Consider the following 20,633-nt stretch of genomic DNA (forward strand, 5'->3'; position numbering starts at 1 on the left):
TTTTCGGAATTGCTTTACATAATTCGAACAGATTCAAATACGTCATTTGTTTCACACACGTGTTTCCTTGTTTCTTTCTTATCAATAATATTTAATCTTTTTCTTTATTCGTATTGCATAAATAAGTCATTTGTTTCACCATAATTTTATAACGCCTTCATTATAACGTATATAATCGTCTTGTACTTTATATTATTTTTTTAAAGTCTCGTACTTTTATTATTTTTTATCAACAACTACCGAAACGTTATTTTTCTTTCTATACAAATCGCTAACATATACGCTGTTCATGGTTGCATTTAATAATTAATAAACACATATCACATAATATTTACATTGCTTTGATAATCAATATCTGCAACTAAAATATACACATGCTTCGATTTCATTCAATCGCGTTTTGAATGGAGATCCCAGAGAAACGGGATGTATTTCTTTCCTCCGATGTGTCTGTGATTATTCCTCGGGAAACAGCTCTTGTGCAGAGACAGAATAATAACACACTGACAAAGGCAGTCGTACACAGAATACGGTCGTACAACAATGCATGTCGTTTTCATTTGGACACTTATTTATAAACGAGGTGACATGACATGCGCCATGGAAAATAGGACATAGCAATGGCTTAAAGGAGAAGAAAAGAGCGTCGCTCATATAACTATCTTTGGTTATTCTGATTCTCGGTGTATTTTACTATGATACCCCTCGCGTACACAAAAGTTAATATCCATCTTACCAATGTAACATTTTTAACTGTTCACGATACGTATAAATCACACGAATTCAAATGTGTCTAATATTGCAATTCAAATGTCATCAAAGCAACAGAGAACCCGTTCTCGATTCAAGGTAATGTTTCGTTTTGTATCGCGTACATATATGTAAACGAAAGGTTATTTTTCACAGAATTACACGACAGTTCGCTTTTAATATACATGTTGCGTCTACGCTAATACATATCGCACAAAGCGTAATTTTTATTCAACATAATCGCGACTCCGCTTACATGCTTCTTGATTACTAGTCAAAATAGTTTTGTGCATCCATTTCAAACTAGACTATTGCACTGAATTATTTATTGATTTTTGTTCAGTGAATTCGTCTTTTATCTCATACAAACTATTCATGCTATTTATAATTATACACAATGTATAAGTCTAATGTTATGACATGTTTATACTTTGTAATAAAAGATAGATTTGTCTAAGTCGTCATTTGTTTTATAACAGGTGATAACTCCATTTCGATCACTGGTTCTCTGTGGCAAAAGTAGACAAGACATGGAAGATTGGCTGAATGTATTAAGAACAGTAACAGAGAATCGTGCTCAGGTGGATTCTGGAATTGCAGAAATGCTTAGTGGTAATCACCAGTGGTATGCGACAAGTCATGCAAGGCCAACATATTGTAATGTTTGCAGAGACACTCTTTATGGTATGTAAATGTGTTGTAATATTTAATCTTTTTAATTGTTTAAATTAACAAGTTTAATACAAAAAAAGAAGCCTATAAACATTAGAACAACAAAGGTGCATTTATAATTAAAAGCTGTCAAATGTATATTCGAAACTGATGCATTAGTTTCTAGAATTGAAATAAATGATTTAAGCACGTGACTATGTTAATATATTATGTTAATATCTTAGGTGTTACTTCCCATGGATTAAGTTGTGAAATATGTAAATATAAAGTTCATAAACAATGTAGTATAAAAGCAATAAATAATTGCAAATGGACTACATTGGCATCTATTGGCAAGGACATTATTGAGGACCAAGATGGGGTACGTATCTTTTTTAATATTTGGCTTTCACTGAGTAACTTCACTCCTTTGTAATATATCCTGTTTCTGTTAAAATGCTCTCTTTATTAATATTTTATCATATATATATATAATGGACCGTATGACATAAATCAAATTAAGAAATATGATTTGTTAAAATAATTTCTTTATGTATAAAAATAATCATAATTAGTAAAATAAATTCTCTCCCTGCTCAGAACATTATTATGCCGCATCAATGGATGGAAGGGAATTTACCAGTATCCTCAAAATGTTCTGTATGTGAGAAAACTTGTGGCTCTGTACTCAGGTATGAAGCTCTGTCACGGAAAGTGTTTCACTTAATGCTTTAAACTTTTAATGATTATTATTCTGCTACTTCTTTAGACTTCAAGATTGGAGATGTTTATGGTGTAGAGCTACAGTACATACAGCATGCAGACCTGCCATAAGTGTTAAATGTCCATTAGGACCAGCTAAATTGAGTGTAGTTCCTCCTACAGCATTGCATAGTATAGGTAAATTTAGTAACACTTCTGCATTCGTATTTTTTTATTTCCCCATTAAAAGCTAGATGCAATCATGTCTGTAATAAGATAAGTTAGATGATTAGATCTTTCATGTAATAGAACATTAAAGACATTCAATGAGGTATTCATAATCACCATCTTTCTGGGAAATAAATATACAAAATTATGGAATGAATACTTTCTTAATAAACTTTAATTCGGTATTTTTATTTATTAATCGAACTAATATATCCCCTTAGCTATGCTAAATTTGCATATGTATGATTCAACACATTTAAAATTATTTGATATATAATATAAGCGTGTTGATAAATTATTAGGTAGCGATGAAGCTTGGGAAGCTATTAGACCTACTGGATGCAGTCCACTTTTAGTATTTGTAAATAGTAAATCTGGTGACAATCAAGGCGTAAAATTTCTTAGAAGATTTAAACAGTTATTAAATCCTGCACAAGTATTTGATCTAATAAAAGGAGGACCAGGACCAGGGTGAGATTTTTTTTTGTGTAATTATACTTCAAATTTGTATACATTTCCATTTTTTAAAAGGACTTAATTTGGTATCTTTTTGTAAACAGGTTGAGATTATTTCGTCATTTTGATCCATTTCGAATATTGGTGTGCAGTGGCGATGGATCTGTTGGCTGGGTTCTTTCTGAGATAGATCGTTTAGGAATGCATGTAAGTAAAAGTAATGAATTCAACGAATTATATTTTGTTTTGTACATAAGAACTAATTGCATGAAATCGAATTTTTACTACGTGATATACATTTATACATATTTATTTTAAATATGATTGTGTTATATAAAAGCTGTAATGCTCTATAGAGTTAATGTTGAACCATGGTCATATGCACTTACAAATGCATGATTATTGATTACAATTGTAAACATATATGAAAACTATACGACTATATACCAGGAAGAAAATAAGTAAGGTGAATTAAAAATAAAGTGACTATCAGTTCTTTATTGTCGCATGTTTGTTCCTTTTTCTCATTGTTTAGATGTCTCAATATTTGCGGTATTATAATAATAGAGTACTCAAATAAAATTAAGTTTCTTAACTCTTCTCTGAAAATTGAATTATTATTTACTATAACGATATATAGCATTAAGATATATTGAAACACAGTACTTTCTCATATGTATAATAGTAAATGTGTTTTTCAATTTTTCTTGGATATTATTTTATGAATTTCACGAAAGAGTTAAGTAAATGTTCACAAAAAGGCTTTAATATTTTAAACAGCATGGCGTGTCTCTTTTATAATTTTATTTCAGATGATACTGGTGTTTATGCATTAGGATTCTTTGTATGCGTGAAGCTTCATTAACTTTATTTGTAGATGGTAAGTGTAATTTAAGCACGAATTTTTAAATGATTCTTGAATGTAACTATTTGTTCCTTAGACGTTACTTTACTGTTTTTTTTTTTTCTATAATTTCACATAGTCGTGATTTTTTACTGTCTCAATTTTTTATTTGTTATACTAGTTTTTTCATGCCTGTTTCAGTGATAAATAATGCAATAAATAATTAGTGACATGACATATCATACACATGTTTGTACTAGAAACTTTACAATTTATTATGAAATTAACATAAAATAGAATACTTTCAGTTTAGCATATTGTAGCACAGATGATTAGTGTCTAGATTCACACAAAGTAATATTAGATTTTATAAACGTATTTTTTTTTATATATAGTTGGAGATGATAGTTTTATTTCAGCTTAGGTTTATATCTTTTCTGCTATAATTTATTTTAGTTGTGCAGAAAACTTAAAAGTTATAAGTAATTTATGTTCAAAGCAAAATATTCCATAAAACCAATCAATAAGGAATTAAAGATATATAATTTAAAATATAATATTTTATATTTGGAACATTTCAGTTTTCTTTGCACTGTAGATTATGCGATAAGCAAATAAAATTAAAAAAATGTAACATTGAAATTTTTTGCTTGTACTATTACTATTACTATAAAATCAGTAGGACATATTTGCATCGTTGTAAGTTGTTTTTGAATGTGACGTTCACTTGATATCACTAATAAAAACATTTGGTGCTTCAAACTTTGAAATAGAAGCAGTGCCAAGTTGGAGTTCTACCTTTGGGAACAGGAAATGATCTAGCACGTGTATTGGGTTGGGGGTCTTCTTGTGATGATGATACTCATTTACCCCAATTATTAGAAAAGTATGAGAAAGCAGGCACGAAAATGCTCGATCGATGGAGTATCATGACTTTTGAACGTAGCATATCTTTGCCATGCCATAAAACTGCTTTAAGTCGATCTGATACATCTTTAAAGTCCAGTATTGCCCATCAATATGAGAACAGTGTTATTACTCATGTAACAAACATTTTACAGTCAGACCAGGACGATGTAGATTTATCTAGTATTCAGTAAGTATTCTGCAATGAACAGTATATCAAAAAAAATATGTAACCATTCCAAAATCACTTAAAAAGTGTTTATTTTTAGAATTTTGTGTGACACGGTAAAAGATTTCGCGTCACACATGGTAGAAAATATAAATTTAAAGGACCAACAGGTGGAAGATAAGTGTAAGATACTTCAGCAGAAGCTTGATTTGTTTTTACAAACATTATGCAAAGAAGGAGGATATTTGAGTGAATATACTGAAGAGATAGATAATAATGCTCTAAATACTGATGCATCTGTACCACTTGAAAATTATGAGAAAGGTGTGCTAGAGAAACCAGAAAAAGACATAACGAATTTAAAAAAAGTTTTAAGAGGAAGACGTTTCATAGAGAAAGAAACTGTAATGACAAGGCATGTTATATATAATTTTTAAAATTAAATAAGATATAAATTAAGATTGAAAATAATAATAAATATGTTTATTCATTTTTCCACCTAATTATAGAGCAAATAGTTTAAAAAGATTTATAAGACATCTTATAGAATATTCACAGTTGACCATAGATGATCATATTAATACACATGCTAAATATACTTCCAAAACAACAGATGCAACTGTTTCATTGGATGATACTACAATCTTAAATTCTGTATCAAGTAAGTTCTATACAAAAATTTATATATTATATATTATGCGTCATAAAATACTTGTAATGAAAAATCCTGTGTTATAGGTAAAAAACAGCATATGGATATTCCTGGTTTAAAAGTTGAGCATAGTGAAATCTTATCTGTGGGGCCGTTAATAGAATCTATAAAAAGTACAGAAGATTCAGCATGTAATCTTAGTCCTACTCCTAATGTCGCTTCTTTAAGTCCAATGCCAGATCTTAGAAGAGATTCACAACCTGAAGAATTATTAACATTACCTGCTCCTGATGGTTTTGCTGATAGTAGAAGAAATAGTGAGAATTTACCACATGGGTAGATATATATTTATTTCTATGTTACACCTACTAAAATTAAAAATCGCTTCTTATATTCAACTTACTTGAGAAAATTAATAAAGTATATCATCTTATATATTAAAAATCTTAATGTTCATGAATATCTTTTTTCAGCTCGTTTAATTTCCATGAATCTATATCTGTTTATACTCAACAAGAAACAGAAATTAATACGTCGAATTACCAACACGAATCTAATAACATAGAAGTGTCCTCAGAATTTCAAACAAGTGTTACAAGAACAAACTTTGATACAAGTACGCCTTCGGATGACACTACTATGCAAGATACAATGATTTCTCCTGATACAGATTCAATGCATTCTCGGCTTATATCGCCAGAACATGAACAAAAGTTCGAAAACAGAAGTAAAATAGATACAACTAGAGGTAGTTGTAGTAATAGTATTGCTAGTACAGATAGCATGATTTCCGATACTTTGGATTTTAAAAGCTACAGAATGCGAAATAGTGAAAGTGAAATTGGTAAGTATATACGGAGAATTTTCTAAACTTTAAATCGATAAGGATATTATAGATAATTTTGCATGATAAAAGTTAACAGTTTCAGTCTGTAAGAGTTCATTTTAAACAATGCTTTATACATTTTATAGATAACTTGTCCTAATTATTCCAGTTCGTATAGGTAGTGACATATTCGACTCCACGAAAAGATCCGACAGCTCTGAAATTGGACACATTGATTCTCCTGACAATTCCGAAATGTTCACCAGCGAAGTACAAAATTCTGAGAGTTTAATTGACGATTTAAGTTCTCTCGGACAAGATTTGGTAAGCACGATGATCGGGGAAAAATATGATTCTGTAAGAGAATGTTTAGAATCCGAGCATATAGAGAAACCACAAAAGTATTGCAGTTTAGCTCAGTTTGTAGAAGGCAACGACATCGCCAGGAGATCGTTTAAAAAACAAACGAAAACTTTCACAGTTCCAGAAAGAGAGGTGAGTTAAACGTACACTTTATTTTAATACCTGAAATTCAATTTTTTTAAACATACTTTTCACGTAGAAGATATGGATGAAATTAACATTTATATACTGACCTTCTGTAGAATAGTAAAACCAAGCTTAAATTAGGATCACCTGAACAAAGTACACTAGATGGTGTGAAAACTAAAGAATCCCAAGATATTAAAGCATCTGATTTATTAAGCCCTGTTTGCTGTTTTACCGTTTCTTCGGATACAACTCCAACGAACGAAAAACCTAATAATTTTCCACCTACAATAAGTGTTATTATTAATCCTCCGAGTCCATCGATGTCCATTGAAAGTCAACACGATTCAGATACACCATACAAAATGAGTCCGTATTTACGGCGATACAATGGCGAAAGTATGGAAAAATGTAAGTTACTTATTTACAAAGTCGTATTTACAAAAGTTTCTGTAAACTATTAACTTGCATTTAAATAATATGGAATTAATGATTAATTGTATCTCTCTATAGTAAGTGTAGAATTGCCAGAATCTGGCTTTTCACCTCAAGCAACTCGTCGAATTAGCAGTGGCAGTTTATTGAAAGCGTCAGAAGTTGTTTCCTTAGCAGCTACAGCTGCGCGATTTGGTGGTTCTAATGCGAGTTTACGCCATGAAAGAGTAAAATCTTTCGATAAAACCGAAGATGCTAAAAAACTTCCGATTATTAATCCATTAGTTCAATTGTCCATGTGGCCCAGTAAGCATTTTATACTTTACAAAATGTTAGAAAACTATGATAGTAGTGTTATTCTAACTTTGTACGATCGTGGAGCATATCACATTTTAAATTAATATTTTAAATGTTTATAGATGTCAGTGGTGGAACAGGTCTCATTAGTCAAGCACTACTTGCAAATGCAGATGCACTTTGTGCAGCAGTGTCACCATTGATGGACCCAGACGAAACTTTGATGTAAATATAATATTTATAAATAACTGTTCGAATTGTATTACGTCATAATTATTTCTCTTCTAGGGAAGGCTATTTCGAACGTTGTGTTATGAACAATTATTTCGGAATCGGCATAGACGCTAAAATCAGTCTCGACTTTCATCACAAGAGAGAAGAACATCCAGAGAAATGTCGATCGCGTGCTAAAAATTATATGTGGTATGGTGTACTGGGATCTAAACAGTGGTTACAGAAAACGTACAAGAATCTCGAACAAAGGGTGCAATTAGAATGCGATGGTCAACGCATACCGTTACCCTCTCTTCAAGGAATTGTTGTATTAAATATTCCAAGGTATGTATATGAATGTGATATGTGAAACTATTTATATGAAAGTAAAAAATGTATTTTTATAAATCTATGTATAAATCTGTATATAACCAATTAAAATTTCATAGTTTCATGGGTGGCACGAATTTTTGGGGTGGCACCAAGGAAGGAGATTTGTTTTTAGCACCATCATTCGATGACCGTATATTAGAAGTTGTTGCGGTATTTGGTTCTGTTCAAATGGCTGCATCCAGACTTATTAATTTACAACATCATAGAATTGCGCAATGTCAAACAGTTCAAATTAACATTCTGGGTGATGAAGGAGTACCTATACAGGTAGATGGTGAAGCTTGGATTCAACCACCTGGAATTATACGCATTATACACAAAAATCGTATGCAAATGCTTTATAGAAATAGGGTAAGTAAAATAATATGGTGATGTACTAATAATAAATGTATTAGCATAAGTATTAATAATACACATATATTGTCTCGAATTAAATGGTAGCCTACTTTTGTTCATTTTTTAAGAAAATATGTCTATTGGTCACATGGTAAAAGAGTTATCATACATGGACTGCATCGTAAGTGTAATATAAACATAAATAATATTTTTTAGGCTCTTGAGACATCATTAAAAACATGGGAGGAAAAACAACGCAGTACATTAACTGCAATATGTCAATCAACATCTACGTTAAATAGTGCACAATTGCACTCGCAATCTAAATCTAGTTTAACAACGCATTCTAAACCGTCACATTTAAATGATGAAGAAATGTATATTTTGCTTGGGTTCATTGAAGTGGTTACAACTTTAGTTAAGTGGGTGAAACTGCTCATTATATCACATCCAAGTTTAGAACCAGATTTGTATCAAGTTGCAACTCGTACAGATCAGGCACTTGAACAAGTACATCCACATGGGAAAATTTTACAAGGAGTTAGTAGCAACATTTATTACATAACAATTTATTAATTAGCGTTTTCTCTTTATAATTGTATTTAGACGTCTTATATTTTGAAATTACTCGAAGTTTGCTTATTATTATATTTCGCACATTGTTATTAATTACATAATACATTTTACTAGACCAATTTAAGACCAGTCGTGACAGAATTGGTTTCAAGTGCAAGACAACTTTACGAAGACTCTTGTGAATTACTTAGGGATAAAGCACATAATTTAGTAAGTATTCTATATTTCAATATTTTAACACTTATTGGTTTTTTTTCAACGCAAAATTAAATTAATGCAGAGATTGCGAGAAGATTTAGAAAATAAGTTATCTTTTTCGTTGGCCAACATGGAACAAGAACTGAAAAAGTGTATATTTGATGAAGGAGGTACTGGATTAGTATATCTACAATCTCTACCATCAGATGATCTGGTAGGCCCTTTAACTTGATGTATTTTGTTTTTAACTTTTTAAATTAATGAAATATTTTGCACAAATAGGGAGATAAGAAAAATCGTCATAGAGGTTTGTTCTGGTTGAAATTCCGGCGTTCAGGAGGCAATTCTGGAACACATCCTGCCCGGGATCAAGTTACTACGTGGGGTGTCCAAGAAGTATGCTCTTGGTTAGAGAATCTTCAATTGCGTGAATATACTGACAAATTCGTTTCACACGACATACGAGGTAGGGAATTGTTGACATTAGCCCGTAGAGATCTCAAGGAACTTGGTATTACTAAGGTAGGGCATGTAAAACGAATATTGCAAGCGATACATGATTTAAATAATTAAGTATACGACAAATGTTTAACTTTTTCAAGTTATAAAAGTGCAATGAATTCGTAGTGTATTGCGACAGTTTAAAAAATATCTACGAGTATGAATTTACGTTAATGCTATTAAGAAAACTTACTGCTGCTAAAGTAGTATAGAAATTGTTTCAGTGACAAGAGAACAAATTTAGTATTACGCAAAAGTTTTCTCTGATAATATATACAGTATATACTTCTGATACAAAATGGCACACTATGTTATACAGCAACATCATATGGAAATTATGTTTATGCTGCTGTACCTAAAAGAATTAAAGCCATTTGTGCCAAACTACTCACTTGACTCCTCCTCAAAAATGGAAAATTATAAAGAATTAGAAATAGAAAACAATTCTATTTTAATAGTAGCATGATCATGCCTAATGATGTATGAATTAATGTAAATCATACCACGGAGAATGTTACCAGAATTAACATTCATGATACGGTAATTAATCAGCTATGATTTGAACGTTTCAAGTCTTGTTAAGTTACAATTTAAGTTACTAAGCAGTGTTTTATATATATATAAATATGTATTCTACATAAGTTTAAAGGTACTCTGCCAATCTTTTTCAGTTCTGCATTTGATAAATGTTACAGTTTCGTGTTTCGGAGTGCAATATTAAGTTTAACCAAAACAGTATTATCATTCAAAAGTTACATTCTAAACGTAATTATAAAAAGAACTTTCATTATGTAATTCATAGTAACATATTCTAGTAGCAAAACATTTTATTTTAATTTTGCTTTGGCGTTGTATGAGGTAGATATGTATATGTATATATACATAAAATGCACATTGACAAAAAGAATGGTCTTACATGAGAAAATAAGTTGAAGTTTCGAATTAACAAAATTTCATTCCACGTTATTGATATGTCTTAACATATATAAATATCTAGATGTATATTATTTTGGATTTATTCTGTACATTGCTAGCGCGCTGTAAAGTTTTTATAGTTCAATATTTTTCTATATTATGACTAAAGATTTTTTATTCATGCCTACTACATACATAGAATCATGTGTGAACACAAGAAATTATTTTTCAATTTTTTTTACAGTAATTTTGATAAATAATTATATTTTTTACTATATACATATAAAAGAAACTTCAAACTGATTCAGGTTCTAATTCTGCTTCCAAAAGAATATTAGTAATTACTGCATAAATCAAAAAATTTAAAAAGTTGAAAATGTGCATTAATAATACGGGATACAAAAATATTGAACAGTATTTAGCTCACTTTATTTTTTTGTCTATCAAAATACTACAGTCGTACAGTGCAATCTAATTATACAAATAATGCATTAATAATCTATATATACAAATATGATAGAATATTAATAAAATCACATATTGTACTATATATAATATATATACATATACATATGTGCACATTTGAAAACAATCTTGTATGTAGATACTATGAATATGTGGTTGAAGCTTTTTTATACACGTTAATTAAGATAGTAAATATGTTTATCTTCTTAGAACAATTGAAAAAGTACTCAATGGTATGGATTTAACATAACTTAATTACATGAAAGTGACACTAAATCAATACAGTCGTACACGTCAAACACATAAATAATATGACGGTAATAATAATAATAATCATAATAATAGTAATAATAATAATATAAAGAATTAAATACGTGTATGAAATACCCGCCGATGGCAATAAAAATACTACGTACAAATTTAATGGAAAAAAGAAAGAAAAAACAACTTTCTAAAATATATTATAATTTCAGCATTATAATATATGAAAAATTCCCTTTCGGGAAAGTTTATCATCGTGAAACATGATTAAATTATATGTATACCCCATTTATGATATTCTCTTAAATGGCATGATCATTAACGAATTATATTTATTATAACAACGTTTTATAATTAAATTCTCGAATAGGAATTTGATTATTATTGATTAATATTACTAGCTACTTAACAGTAGTAATATTAAAAACTGTTGTATTAAAATCAATTGGCCGCTCGCGACACTGTATGATTATTCTCGCTATATTATTCGGCTGCACTGCCTTCTACTTCTCATCTTTGTATGTGGATCCGTGAATACGTTTTGTAATAAGGCTTGCATAACGTGAAAGTAAAAGACATGTTTGCCGTAATTTCGGAGTGAGAAAATTGTCTTAAGCGGCCAGTTGAATTTAAGTTAAATATTACGATATTAATAGGTATTATCGATAGCTCAGCGTTTGAAAGATCACGACCTCATAATTTGGAATTTGACTCGAGTAAATGAAATCAAATTTTACACAAGTATTAATTGTGTATAATTTACGATTAAGATAATGTATTTAATAAATTAAATAATTCTATGTATCTTTAACAGTATTCCTACATCTTCTGACATCTACTCGACTCATGTTTCTTATCACATAATACTATGCCAGATTTTCAAATGCTGAGGTTTCTTAATTACTCGACTTCAACACTGGTGATAAAAGTAGTTGTCCATCCTATCGAAATAGTGCCCTACTTACAATGTCGGAGATAGTTCTCATGGGATAGACAAGTACCAGTGAATTTTGTACCAGTGAATTAATAATCGAGAAAAACAATCATTACGTCTGAAAGATTTACCTATCAGTACTGCCTATGGGTGAATCGTTTGGAGACTCGATGTCTCCGTTTGTACCTGTTTTTAGTTAAGTGCTGTACTATTTTTAGAAAGTTCTAGACACAGGCTACATTAGCCAATTTCCTTTGTATCAAATTTACTTGTTTCATAGACTGATAAAGTTACAATGTTGGTTCTCCTTTGTGTGCACGTGTTTATAAATGGATGCTGTGCCTGTCTGCACGTAGGTGTATGCGTCATGTATGAGTCTACAAGCGACTGTACATTTGCTACATATTTGTATATGTTTCCTATGCACATCCTCACTATGTTACTGCATAATTTGCCATCTTAAGGTCACACACAGGCACTGCCCTTTTGATATTGGCACTGCCCCTATTTCAATTATTTATTGTCTACGTATCTTTTATTATTGATGTTAAGCGCAAAACTTACATCTTATTTTATAATTTCATCATATTTTAAAGTGGTTTCTTTATTATTATTATGCGGAAACATCAAATATTGAATATTACATAGTTTAATGTTAAATTTCTAAATTACATACCCAGTAATAATTATAATAATATATTATTACGTTTTCTAAATAATAATAGATAAAATCTATTCAAATTTCAAAATAATGCACAGATGATAAAATAAATTCTAATCTCATATACGAACTTTTACTATATCCCCCATATAATATGAGAGAACAACCAGATGTTTTCTAATCATTTTTGTCCTTTACTGTACTTCCGGGTAGTCGTGTTATACATACAGATTTATGTAGGCTATGAACATTTACCAATTTCTATATTTGTTTATACTTAACGCATAAATATTCCCTTATCGATATATGAATAAAATCGATAAAAAAAAATCAATAATTTAAAATAGTAACGCACATCATATATTTAAAATACATACCGAATGTATCACATTGTAAATGGATGAAAATACTAATGTATTATCCAATCCAAATTAAGAAAAGATTTTTGAATGATTTGGGAAGTTTTTGTAATGGAAAAAAAGAAAAAAAGAGTATTACACATTTCAATATAGTTATCCAATGAATGGAGAACAGTTAAACTGTTCCCAATGTCATAAACTTCTTTTTATAATGTACACTTTAGAATAAACTGTTAATAATGTGTAACTTAAAACCCTTTCATGACTATACAATTTGATGTAGTGCTTCATTTATTATGCCTTGACTTTTTAAATATTACCGGATGCTCAATCTATACCACAAAAACTAGTCGATTCTTTCATATATACATGTACATTTGCATTCCAATGTAAACCTGAAAGGACAGAAGTGCCTACCTTAGATTTTCTAATCTCATATATGTGGATGATATTTACTTAACAGACATGCTAAAATATACTAACTACAAAATTATATTATGCATTCCACACTGTACATTTAATATTGTAAGCAACAGTAAATCATATAAATAATTTGCATGTGATATTTATTTAAGACTATATTAAAACATATATGTTGTATTCAAATAATAATATAATAACAGTATTATAAAATGTTAAATATTCAGTTGTAATTTTCATATTTATGCATCTAATATCTTTGAGATATATTTCTTAACAATAACAATGATACATGTTTTAAATGATAAGAAATATTTAAAAAGTGCATGTAATTAAAATGAACATTTTAAAAGAAGACAATTTCTCCTAAAATTACAATAAACTAATCGATGTATTTTTATTCTCAAGACAGTTTTGTGGTATTGACAAAAATATTAAAGAAGCATAAGCCTATCCACTTATAATTAATCATAATTTAATTAAGTGAATAATTTAAATATTTATGATTCTATGGTAATTAAGTTTATTTTTTAAATGAACATATTGTTAATGGACAAGTTTCTTTGTGTCAGTATTACTTAATTCTCATTCCTCCATATTATTACTAGACGTTAAATAAATCTATCTTAAATATATCTTATCATATATTTATAGAAACTTTTCAAAGCAATGTCACAACTTATGATAGAGAGTATAAAAGTTTTCAGGATATATACTAGTCTTATGTACACTGTTATAGTTACTATGTAATGACTTTTCTTATATAAAAATAGTAGGCATAGTAGTAAATCAAAGAAAATATAATAAATATAATAAACAGGGTAGTCATGTAACTATCGAATGATGGATGGTCCAACAACTAGAAGAATAGCCTCATTTTGAACTTACTGAAATTATTTTATATCTGTAGATGAACAATTTAGCAGCAGCTTTCTCAAATTTACAAATTATGTTTTATTAATAATTTTATCAAAATGATTCAAATTGGCTTCTAATAAAGCAAAGCTATATATTTATTAAATTAACCCGAGTCTGTTACGCCTTACTTATTTATTAATTATTAACTTTTTGTAAAAATGAATTTCTCAAATTACGTAAAGAATCTGGAACTATACCTTTCTCAATAATTATCACAACAATCACTGTCTCTACAAATTTTTATCACATAAAAAGATATCGTAAATATAGCATAATATTATATCACAGTATCAATTATATAGAACAAGATACATGGAACACAGTGAATGTATTCGTAAATTTTCATTATACGCATTCAGAATAAATGTCTATTGTGTGTACAAATTTTAATAAATGCTCATTATAAAATTGTATATTACTTTTTAATTTAAATTATTTCGTACGTTACTGATGTTTTATAGATTAATTGGTCAAAAGGTATTATTATTAGTTGTATACCTTCCTCATTTTTAACTGTTATTCATTTTAGATTTATTTCTATCTTAGACTTTTAAAAAATCTTTGAAAAAGCACATATAGCAACAAAATGCCTATATATGTATATACTTAAAAATAATTGTAACTATACATACATAGAGATATGTATAGAACATATATGAATTAAATCACTATATGATGGAATAAATCGAATTATCATTTTATGAATCAATTGTTAATACACACATTTGATTCGAATTTTTCCAACTTTTTTATAAATTGGTTTTCTCTAAAGAATTGCAACGCTTCAAACAAATAGAAGCTTTTTATATTGTGTTTAAAAAGTCATCAATCTATCCATATTGCCAATGTTATGTACAAATATGTTACCAACAAATTAATTTTATTTTTTTAGATTTTGCATATTTCGCGTAAAACAACAAACAAATTAAATTGAGGGCATTCATGTATTTTGTTCAGGTTTACAAAGTACTTAAGCTGTGATAAATGGCACTCTCCATAATAATATGAAGCTGTTGCTACTTACAAATAAGTTTACTCGTTGATATTACAATAATCATTGTTACATTTCCATAACTTGTGTGTGCATTGATGTCTTTTATATATTTAGTACATTTTAATATATATTTTCAACTTGAGCGGTATTTGTAACTCTTTTACTTTTTACTATGTGATATCATTTAGTACACGCATTTGTTGTATATATTATTCTGTATCTTCGACGAATGCAAAAGTTGTAATTTTGAGGTATATCAGTTATAAAATTATACTTGAATGAGGCAATTTTAATAATTACTTTTGTATATGTGTGTGTTATATTTACATAGCTTTCTCCAATTTCAAGTGATGAAATTTTAAATTAAAAAATCAGATATATTTTATGCAAGTACGCCTTATAGAACAAGTATAATTATACTTTTGCGTCTGTATTTTTGCGACTTTCTTAAATATTGGAAAGAAATGTGGTTTACTATATTTAAAATCATATTTTACATATTGGCAAATTATGATTACTAAGAATCGAAATGGCATAATTTATCAAATTATACCTAAGCAATGTACATTTAATATTATTAAGTTAAATATTGTAAATCAAATATTTATCACGAAACTTCTATATTGTTAATTAAATTCATTATAACAAAAAAACTTATGTAATGTCTTTTATTCATGTAGAAATAAATATTCTCTATCAAAATAATAGTACATAAGGAGTTATTAACCAGAACTGATACGTTTAAAATTACTCAAGTGCTTATTCAATTAAAAATACTGATTTCATAGATATACAATTTATTATCCATTATTGTCCATGTTACTAAAATTAAAGGAGACATATTTATATGTAAATATCTTTGTATTCACATTAGAAACTATTGAATTAGAAAGATTCTATACAGATAATACGCTAAATAATCTGAAGAAATAATAAAATGAAATAATATAAATATATACTCCTTTAATTGTCTTCACAATACATTTTTTAATGTAATTTGTATAAAAACGTACGATCTCTTATGAAATTTACAAATATCATATAAGTAATAAAAGATTGACTAGAATCTCTATACATAACGAATCTCTATACGTAACTCTATACATCTGTATGCTAATATTACTATATCATTAATAATAAATAACAATCAGGTATAAGTAATAAATAGATACTTAATACAGTTGTTTTCAAAATTTTATATTAATTAGAAACTTACAAATGACATTAATCACAGTTTCAGCTTTAAGAAATGCATCGGTTTATTCTTAATAATGTAGTATCTTTCCCTAAAATTTCCATCATTTCTCCTACAGGTGGACCCTCCTAAAAATATTACAATATACATTGGACACAATATTCTAAAACTATATCAATAATTAAGCAAAATTCACCTTTAAACCACTAAGAATATCACGTAAAACCTTCATCAATGTTGCAAAGGGAATTTTATGTTCATTAGCAAACTCTTTAAGATAATTATTGATCCATGTTTTGTTGAAATTATGAATGTCAGTTTCATTTAATTTCGTATTTAATAGTTTAAGCATGTCTGTAAAAAAAGGAATAATCTCTTTAATTACGTAAAGACATTTACTATATCTAATTTATACCTAAACATTCCAATTGAATATTGTCAGGTGCAACTGGTGGTATAATCCATAAAAAGGCCAACTTTGGAGATACCAGGTCAGTTAATTTATATATCCTATTTTGTCCCCATTTCAATACTGCGTATATGTGGTCATCATCTAATTGTAAACTCCTATCACCTTTCCTAAAGCAACGTTGATTCTATATCATACACTAATAAAGCATAAAGATTTATAATTAGTGTGCATACCTATCTGGAAATGCGTTTATGATTAACTCTTTAATTCTTTCTATCAAGAATTTATTATTCTTTTCATTTGACATTAGTTTTGAAATTTCTAATTTATTATATTGTAATAGTTTTTCAGGTAAAAGCTTATTAGAGGCCACTTTTATATTCGATATATCGAACTGAAAAATAAAAAATTGGTGTAAAAAAGAATAAAGTAATAAAAGCACTTATTAGTTGGATAACATACATATTGAGTCGTAAGTTCTGCAATAAAACTTAAACAGACTAATATTTACTTGTTTAATTAACTCCCCGTAGCTGTGAATATACTCAGTGCCTCCTTTGTTACAGAAACCACCACCAGCATGTATAACATAATTTATAACTGCCAATGGAAAAATTCCTTGTGACCTAATAAATTCAATATGTATATCGTTTTGTCTTTTTGATAACTTGGTTCCATTGGAATTCAATATTAAAGGTAAATGTCCATATTTGGGAGGTGTCCAATTAAATGCTCTGTAATAATGTAATTATTTTGATTATTTTCTTTATCATCATAATTTATTCTGTTTACTGAGGTAATTGTAATATAGTATTTTTTATACATATTTAAACTTACTTATACATCATTAAATGTTTTGGTGTAGATATTTGCCATTCAATCCCTCTTAGCACATGGGTTATTTCCATAAAGTGATCATCAACAACATTTGCAAAATGATAAGTTGGATAACCATCTGATTTAATAATAATTGGATCTCCCTCAGTTTGTGCAATATCGTGGGTTATTTTACCATATATCATATCATCAAAACATTCTGGTGTAGATGATAACTACAAAGATTAGGAACATTGAATTTAGGATCCTCTCTAAAAATTAATTCATTAAAGTTATAATGTTCAATGTTATTTGTATACTACCTTAAATCTAATACAGTATGGTTCTCCTTTATTGAGTTTCTCTTTTATTTCATTACTACTTAAATGTCGACATCTGTTATCATATTTAGGCACTTGCCTGCACTTCAAAGCTTCCTTCCGCAATAATTGCAGTCTGCTTTCTGTGCAGAAACAGTAATATGCAGATTGATTACTTAAAAGTTTAAGTACTTCTTCTCTGTAATTTAATCAATGGTGCAATTAAGATCTTCATATTTGAAGTATTTTTCTTAAGAATTTAAAGATGTCCTTTATATCTTTCAACCATAATTGAGCTATAAACATAATGTTAAAAAGTATATAATTCTATTTACACAAAATGATATAATGTGTTATTCTACTGAGCTAAGCACTGTTTTTATTGTAAATCAAAATTTTACTCATAAAAATCTCAATACCTACTGCATTCATTTGTATAAGAACATATTGTATATTAATAAAACATATGATAATATTTATGAAGCTACTACATACAAGTATAAAAGTAATTATTAGCAAAAAAATGAAACAGTAAAGCATGCATTAACACGTTGAAGACTTGCTGATTTTCCTATATATTGTCCATGAAATTATTCAAATAATTTGTATGGAAAATCTATACAGACGATAGATTTGATACAGTACAAAACATATCAAAGAAGTTATTCATACTTGTATAGATCAAGACGTTTTGATTGAATATATGGCCCAGCAGGTCCACCTCTTATGGGATCCTCATCGGGAATAATTCCAGACCACAACAAATCATTGTAAAGCTTCTCCATTGCTCCTTGTATGCATCTAGTTTGGTCTGTATCTTCAATTCGTAAGATAAACGTACCATTGTTACCCCGTGCAAATAAATAATTGTACAATGCAGTTCGTAGACCTCCCAAGTGCAATAAACCTGTGTTCAACAAAAGATTCTATCTTGACAACAGAAATTTGAACATGATACAAAATTATCTGTCTACGTAGAGTTGTCTGTTTATTTAAAAGTATAAATCATGCTACATACCCGTTGGACTTGGTGCAAATCTAACCCTTACATGATCCCTCTTGAAGAAACGTTTTTGCAAAATTTGAATGCTCGATATACGAAATAAATTTCGATACATTTTATATAAAATTAAATTATATTGTAATTATTTAAATGTCATTGATATTATTTTCTACTGAACGACAGTTGCATGTAATATAGTTCGTTACGTGTTACTGTGTATTGCAGATTATTTTTTTAATACACTATTTATTTAAAATAATCTCGCAACGTATACGAATAGGTTACCAGAAACATGTGTATATGTACATGCGTATGTAGTAAGTTCGCTCGCGGTGCTTTTTACTTGCCATGTGCACGCATATATACATATACATATCCGTGTGTATACACGTGCATGATAGTCCACTATCATTTCTATTTTCAATAGCATATAAAAAAATTTGTACTTTGAATTTCTTTTTTATTGAACAAGTTTTGTTTTCATATTTACTGTATACTTGAAATTAAAATTTGTACAATTTATGTATAATACTACATATTGTTAATATATAATTATTATGTAAGGGATTTGAACCGATTCTCTGAACCAGTAAAATTAAATTAAATATAAATCTGTCCATAAATGATAGACTGTTATTGATTATGAATTTATTCTAAAAGATCTTGTTAGCCACGAATCTCTAAAATATATAATTACTATGTTATTTGAAATGACACAATTCAAATTAGACTGTATCTTCTACATTTTGCGTTTCAAAATGATTTCTATTATAATTTTCTACATTTTTATCATAACTTTCACAATAATCTATTGTTTCAAGAAACGAATTATGTATTTGATATTAAAAGGAAGATTTTACTGCAGCCGTCTTTTTAAATATTGATTTTTCAAAATTTCAGTTCTAAAGTTTAATTTGTCAGGAAGAAACTTGACAAAGGTGTGCAGGTTTTTTTATTCGTAAAAAAGAAATTATAATATTTGGCGTCGTGCTAAAAGGTCCATAAGTTTGTTATTTAAAGCATGATTTAAATGCTCTACAATAGAATGAAATGACTTTTTTATCCAACAAGCTGTATATATGCGTTGCGCTTTCGTAAAAGCTATAGCAGCTTATTGTCAAATATTTTAAAAGCAATATAAAATTAACTTTTTGCTCGAACAATGTATGACAGTGTTTAAATCATGTATCTAGGTATATGACGTGAAAAACGCGGTAATATTTACATTTGCCGCGGTACACACTGATAACGAATTATATATATACGTATGCATGTAACACGATGTACATATGTATGCAATTGGTTAGGTCTGGTTACCAGATTCAACATAAGGGTGCG

General features: G+C 28.7%; 2 protein-coding genes across 6 annotated transcripts; one reads left to right on the forward strand and one right to left on the reverse strand.

The window, feature by feature from the left end:
• Window positions 1-481: 481 nt before the first annotated feature.
• Window positions 482-16,179, forward strand: LOC144471124 (diacylglycerol kinase eta). Of its 5 annotated transcripts, XM_078182880.1 has the most exons (22): window positions 482-849; window positions 1,230-1,434; window positions 1,647-1,783; window positions 2,002-2,093; window positions 2,171-2,301; window positions 2,634-2,802; window positions 2,892-2,994; window positions 4,405-4,727; window positions 4,807-5,121; window positions 5,216-5,367; window positions 5,445-5,694; window positions 5,832-6,202; window positions 6,354-6,679; window positions 6,790-7,084; window positions 7,187-7,414; window positions 7,528-7,630; window positions 7,694-7,963; window positions 8,068-8,362; window positions 8,564-8,887; window positions 9,038-9,133; window positions 9,204-9,335; window positions 9,404-16,179. In XM_078182880.1, exons 1-22 carry the CDS (start codon window positions 811-813, stop codon window positions 9,692-9,694), a joined length of 4,647 nt encoding a protein of 1,548 aa, XP_078039006.1. In that variant the 5' UTR covers window positions 482-810; the 3' UTR covers window positions 9,695-16,179. The 5 variants fall into 5 exon arrangements, with proteins under 5 accessions (XP_078039006.1, XP_078039007.1, XP_078039011.1 ...); XM_078182881.1 differs by lacking the exons at window positions 482-849; window positions 1,230-1,434; window positions 1,647-1,783; ... (1 more) ...; window positions 2,171-2,301; window positions 2,634-2,802 and adding an exon at window positions 3,600-3,667 and having other exon boundaries at window positions 2,942-2,994; XM_078182885.1 differs by lacking the exons at window positions 482-849; window positions 1,230-1,434; window positions 1,647-1,783; ... (1 more) ...; window positions 2,171-2,301; window positions 2,634-2,802 and adding an exon at window positions 3,600-3,667 and having other exon boundaries at window positions 2,944-2,994; window positions 4,408-4,727.
• Window positions 16,180-16,711: 532 nt separating this feature from the next.
• Glurs-m (putative glutamate--tRNA ligase, mitochondrial) lies at window positions 16,712-20,455 on the reverse strand. The gene is made up of 9 exons (XM_078183667.1): window positions 19,311-20,455; window positions 18,965-19,199; window positions 18,296-18,491; window positions 17,994-18,208; window positions 17,668-17,890; window positions 17,390-17,550; window positions 17,160-17,323; window positions 16,941-17,098; window positions 16,712-16,872 (listed from the first exon to the last, which is right to left on the reverse strand). The coding sequence occupies exons 1-9, from the start codon at window positions 19,408-19,410 to the stop codon at window positions 16,792-16,794; spliced, it is 1,533 nt and encodes a 510-aa protein (XP_078039793.1). The 5' UTR covers window positions 19,411-20,455; the 3' UTR covers window positions 16,712-16,791.
• Window positions 20,456-20,633: the final 178 nt, after the last annotated feature.

Source organism: Augochlora pura, chromosome 6, assembly GCF_028453695.1.
Source record: "Augochlora pura isolate Apur16 chromosome 6, APUR_v2.2.1, whole genome shotgun sequence".
NCBI classification, from domain to species: domain Eukaryota; kingdom Metazoa; phylum Arthropoda; class Insecta; order Hymenoptera; family Halictidae; genus Augochlora; species Augochlora pura.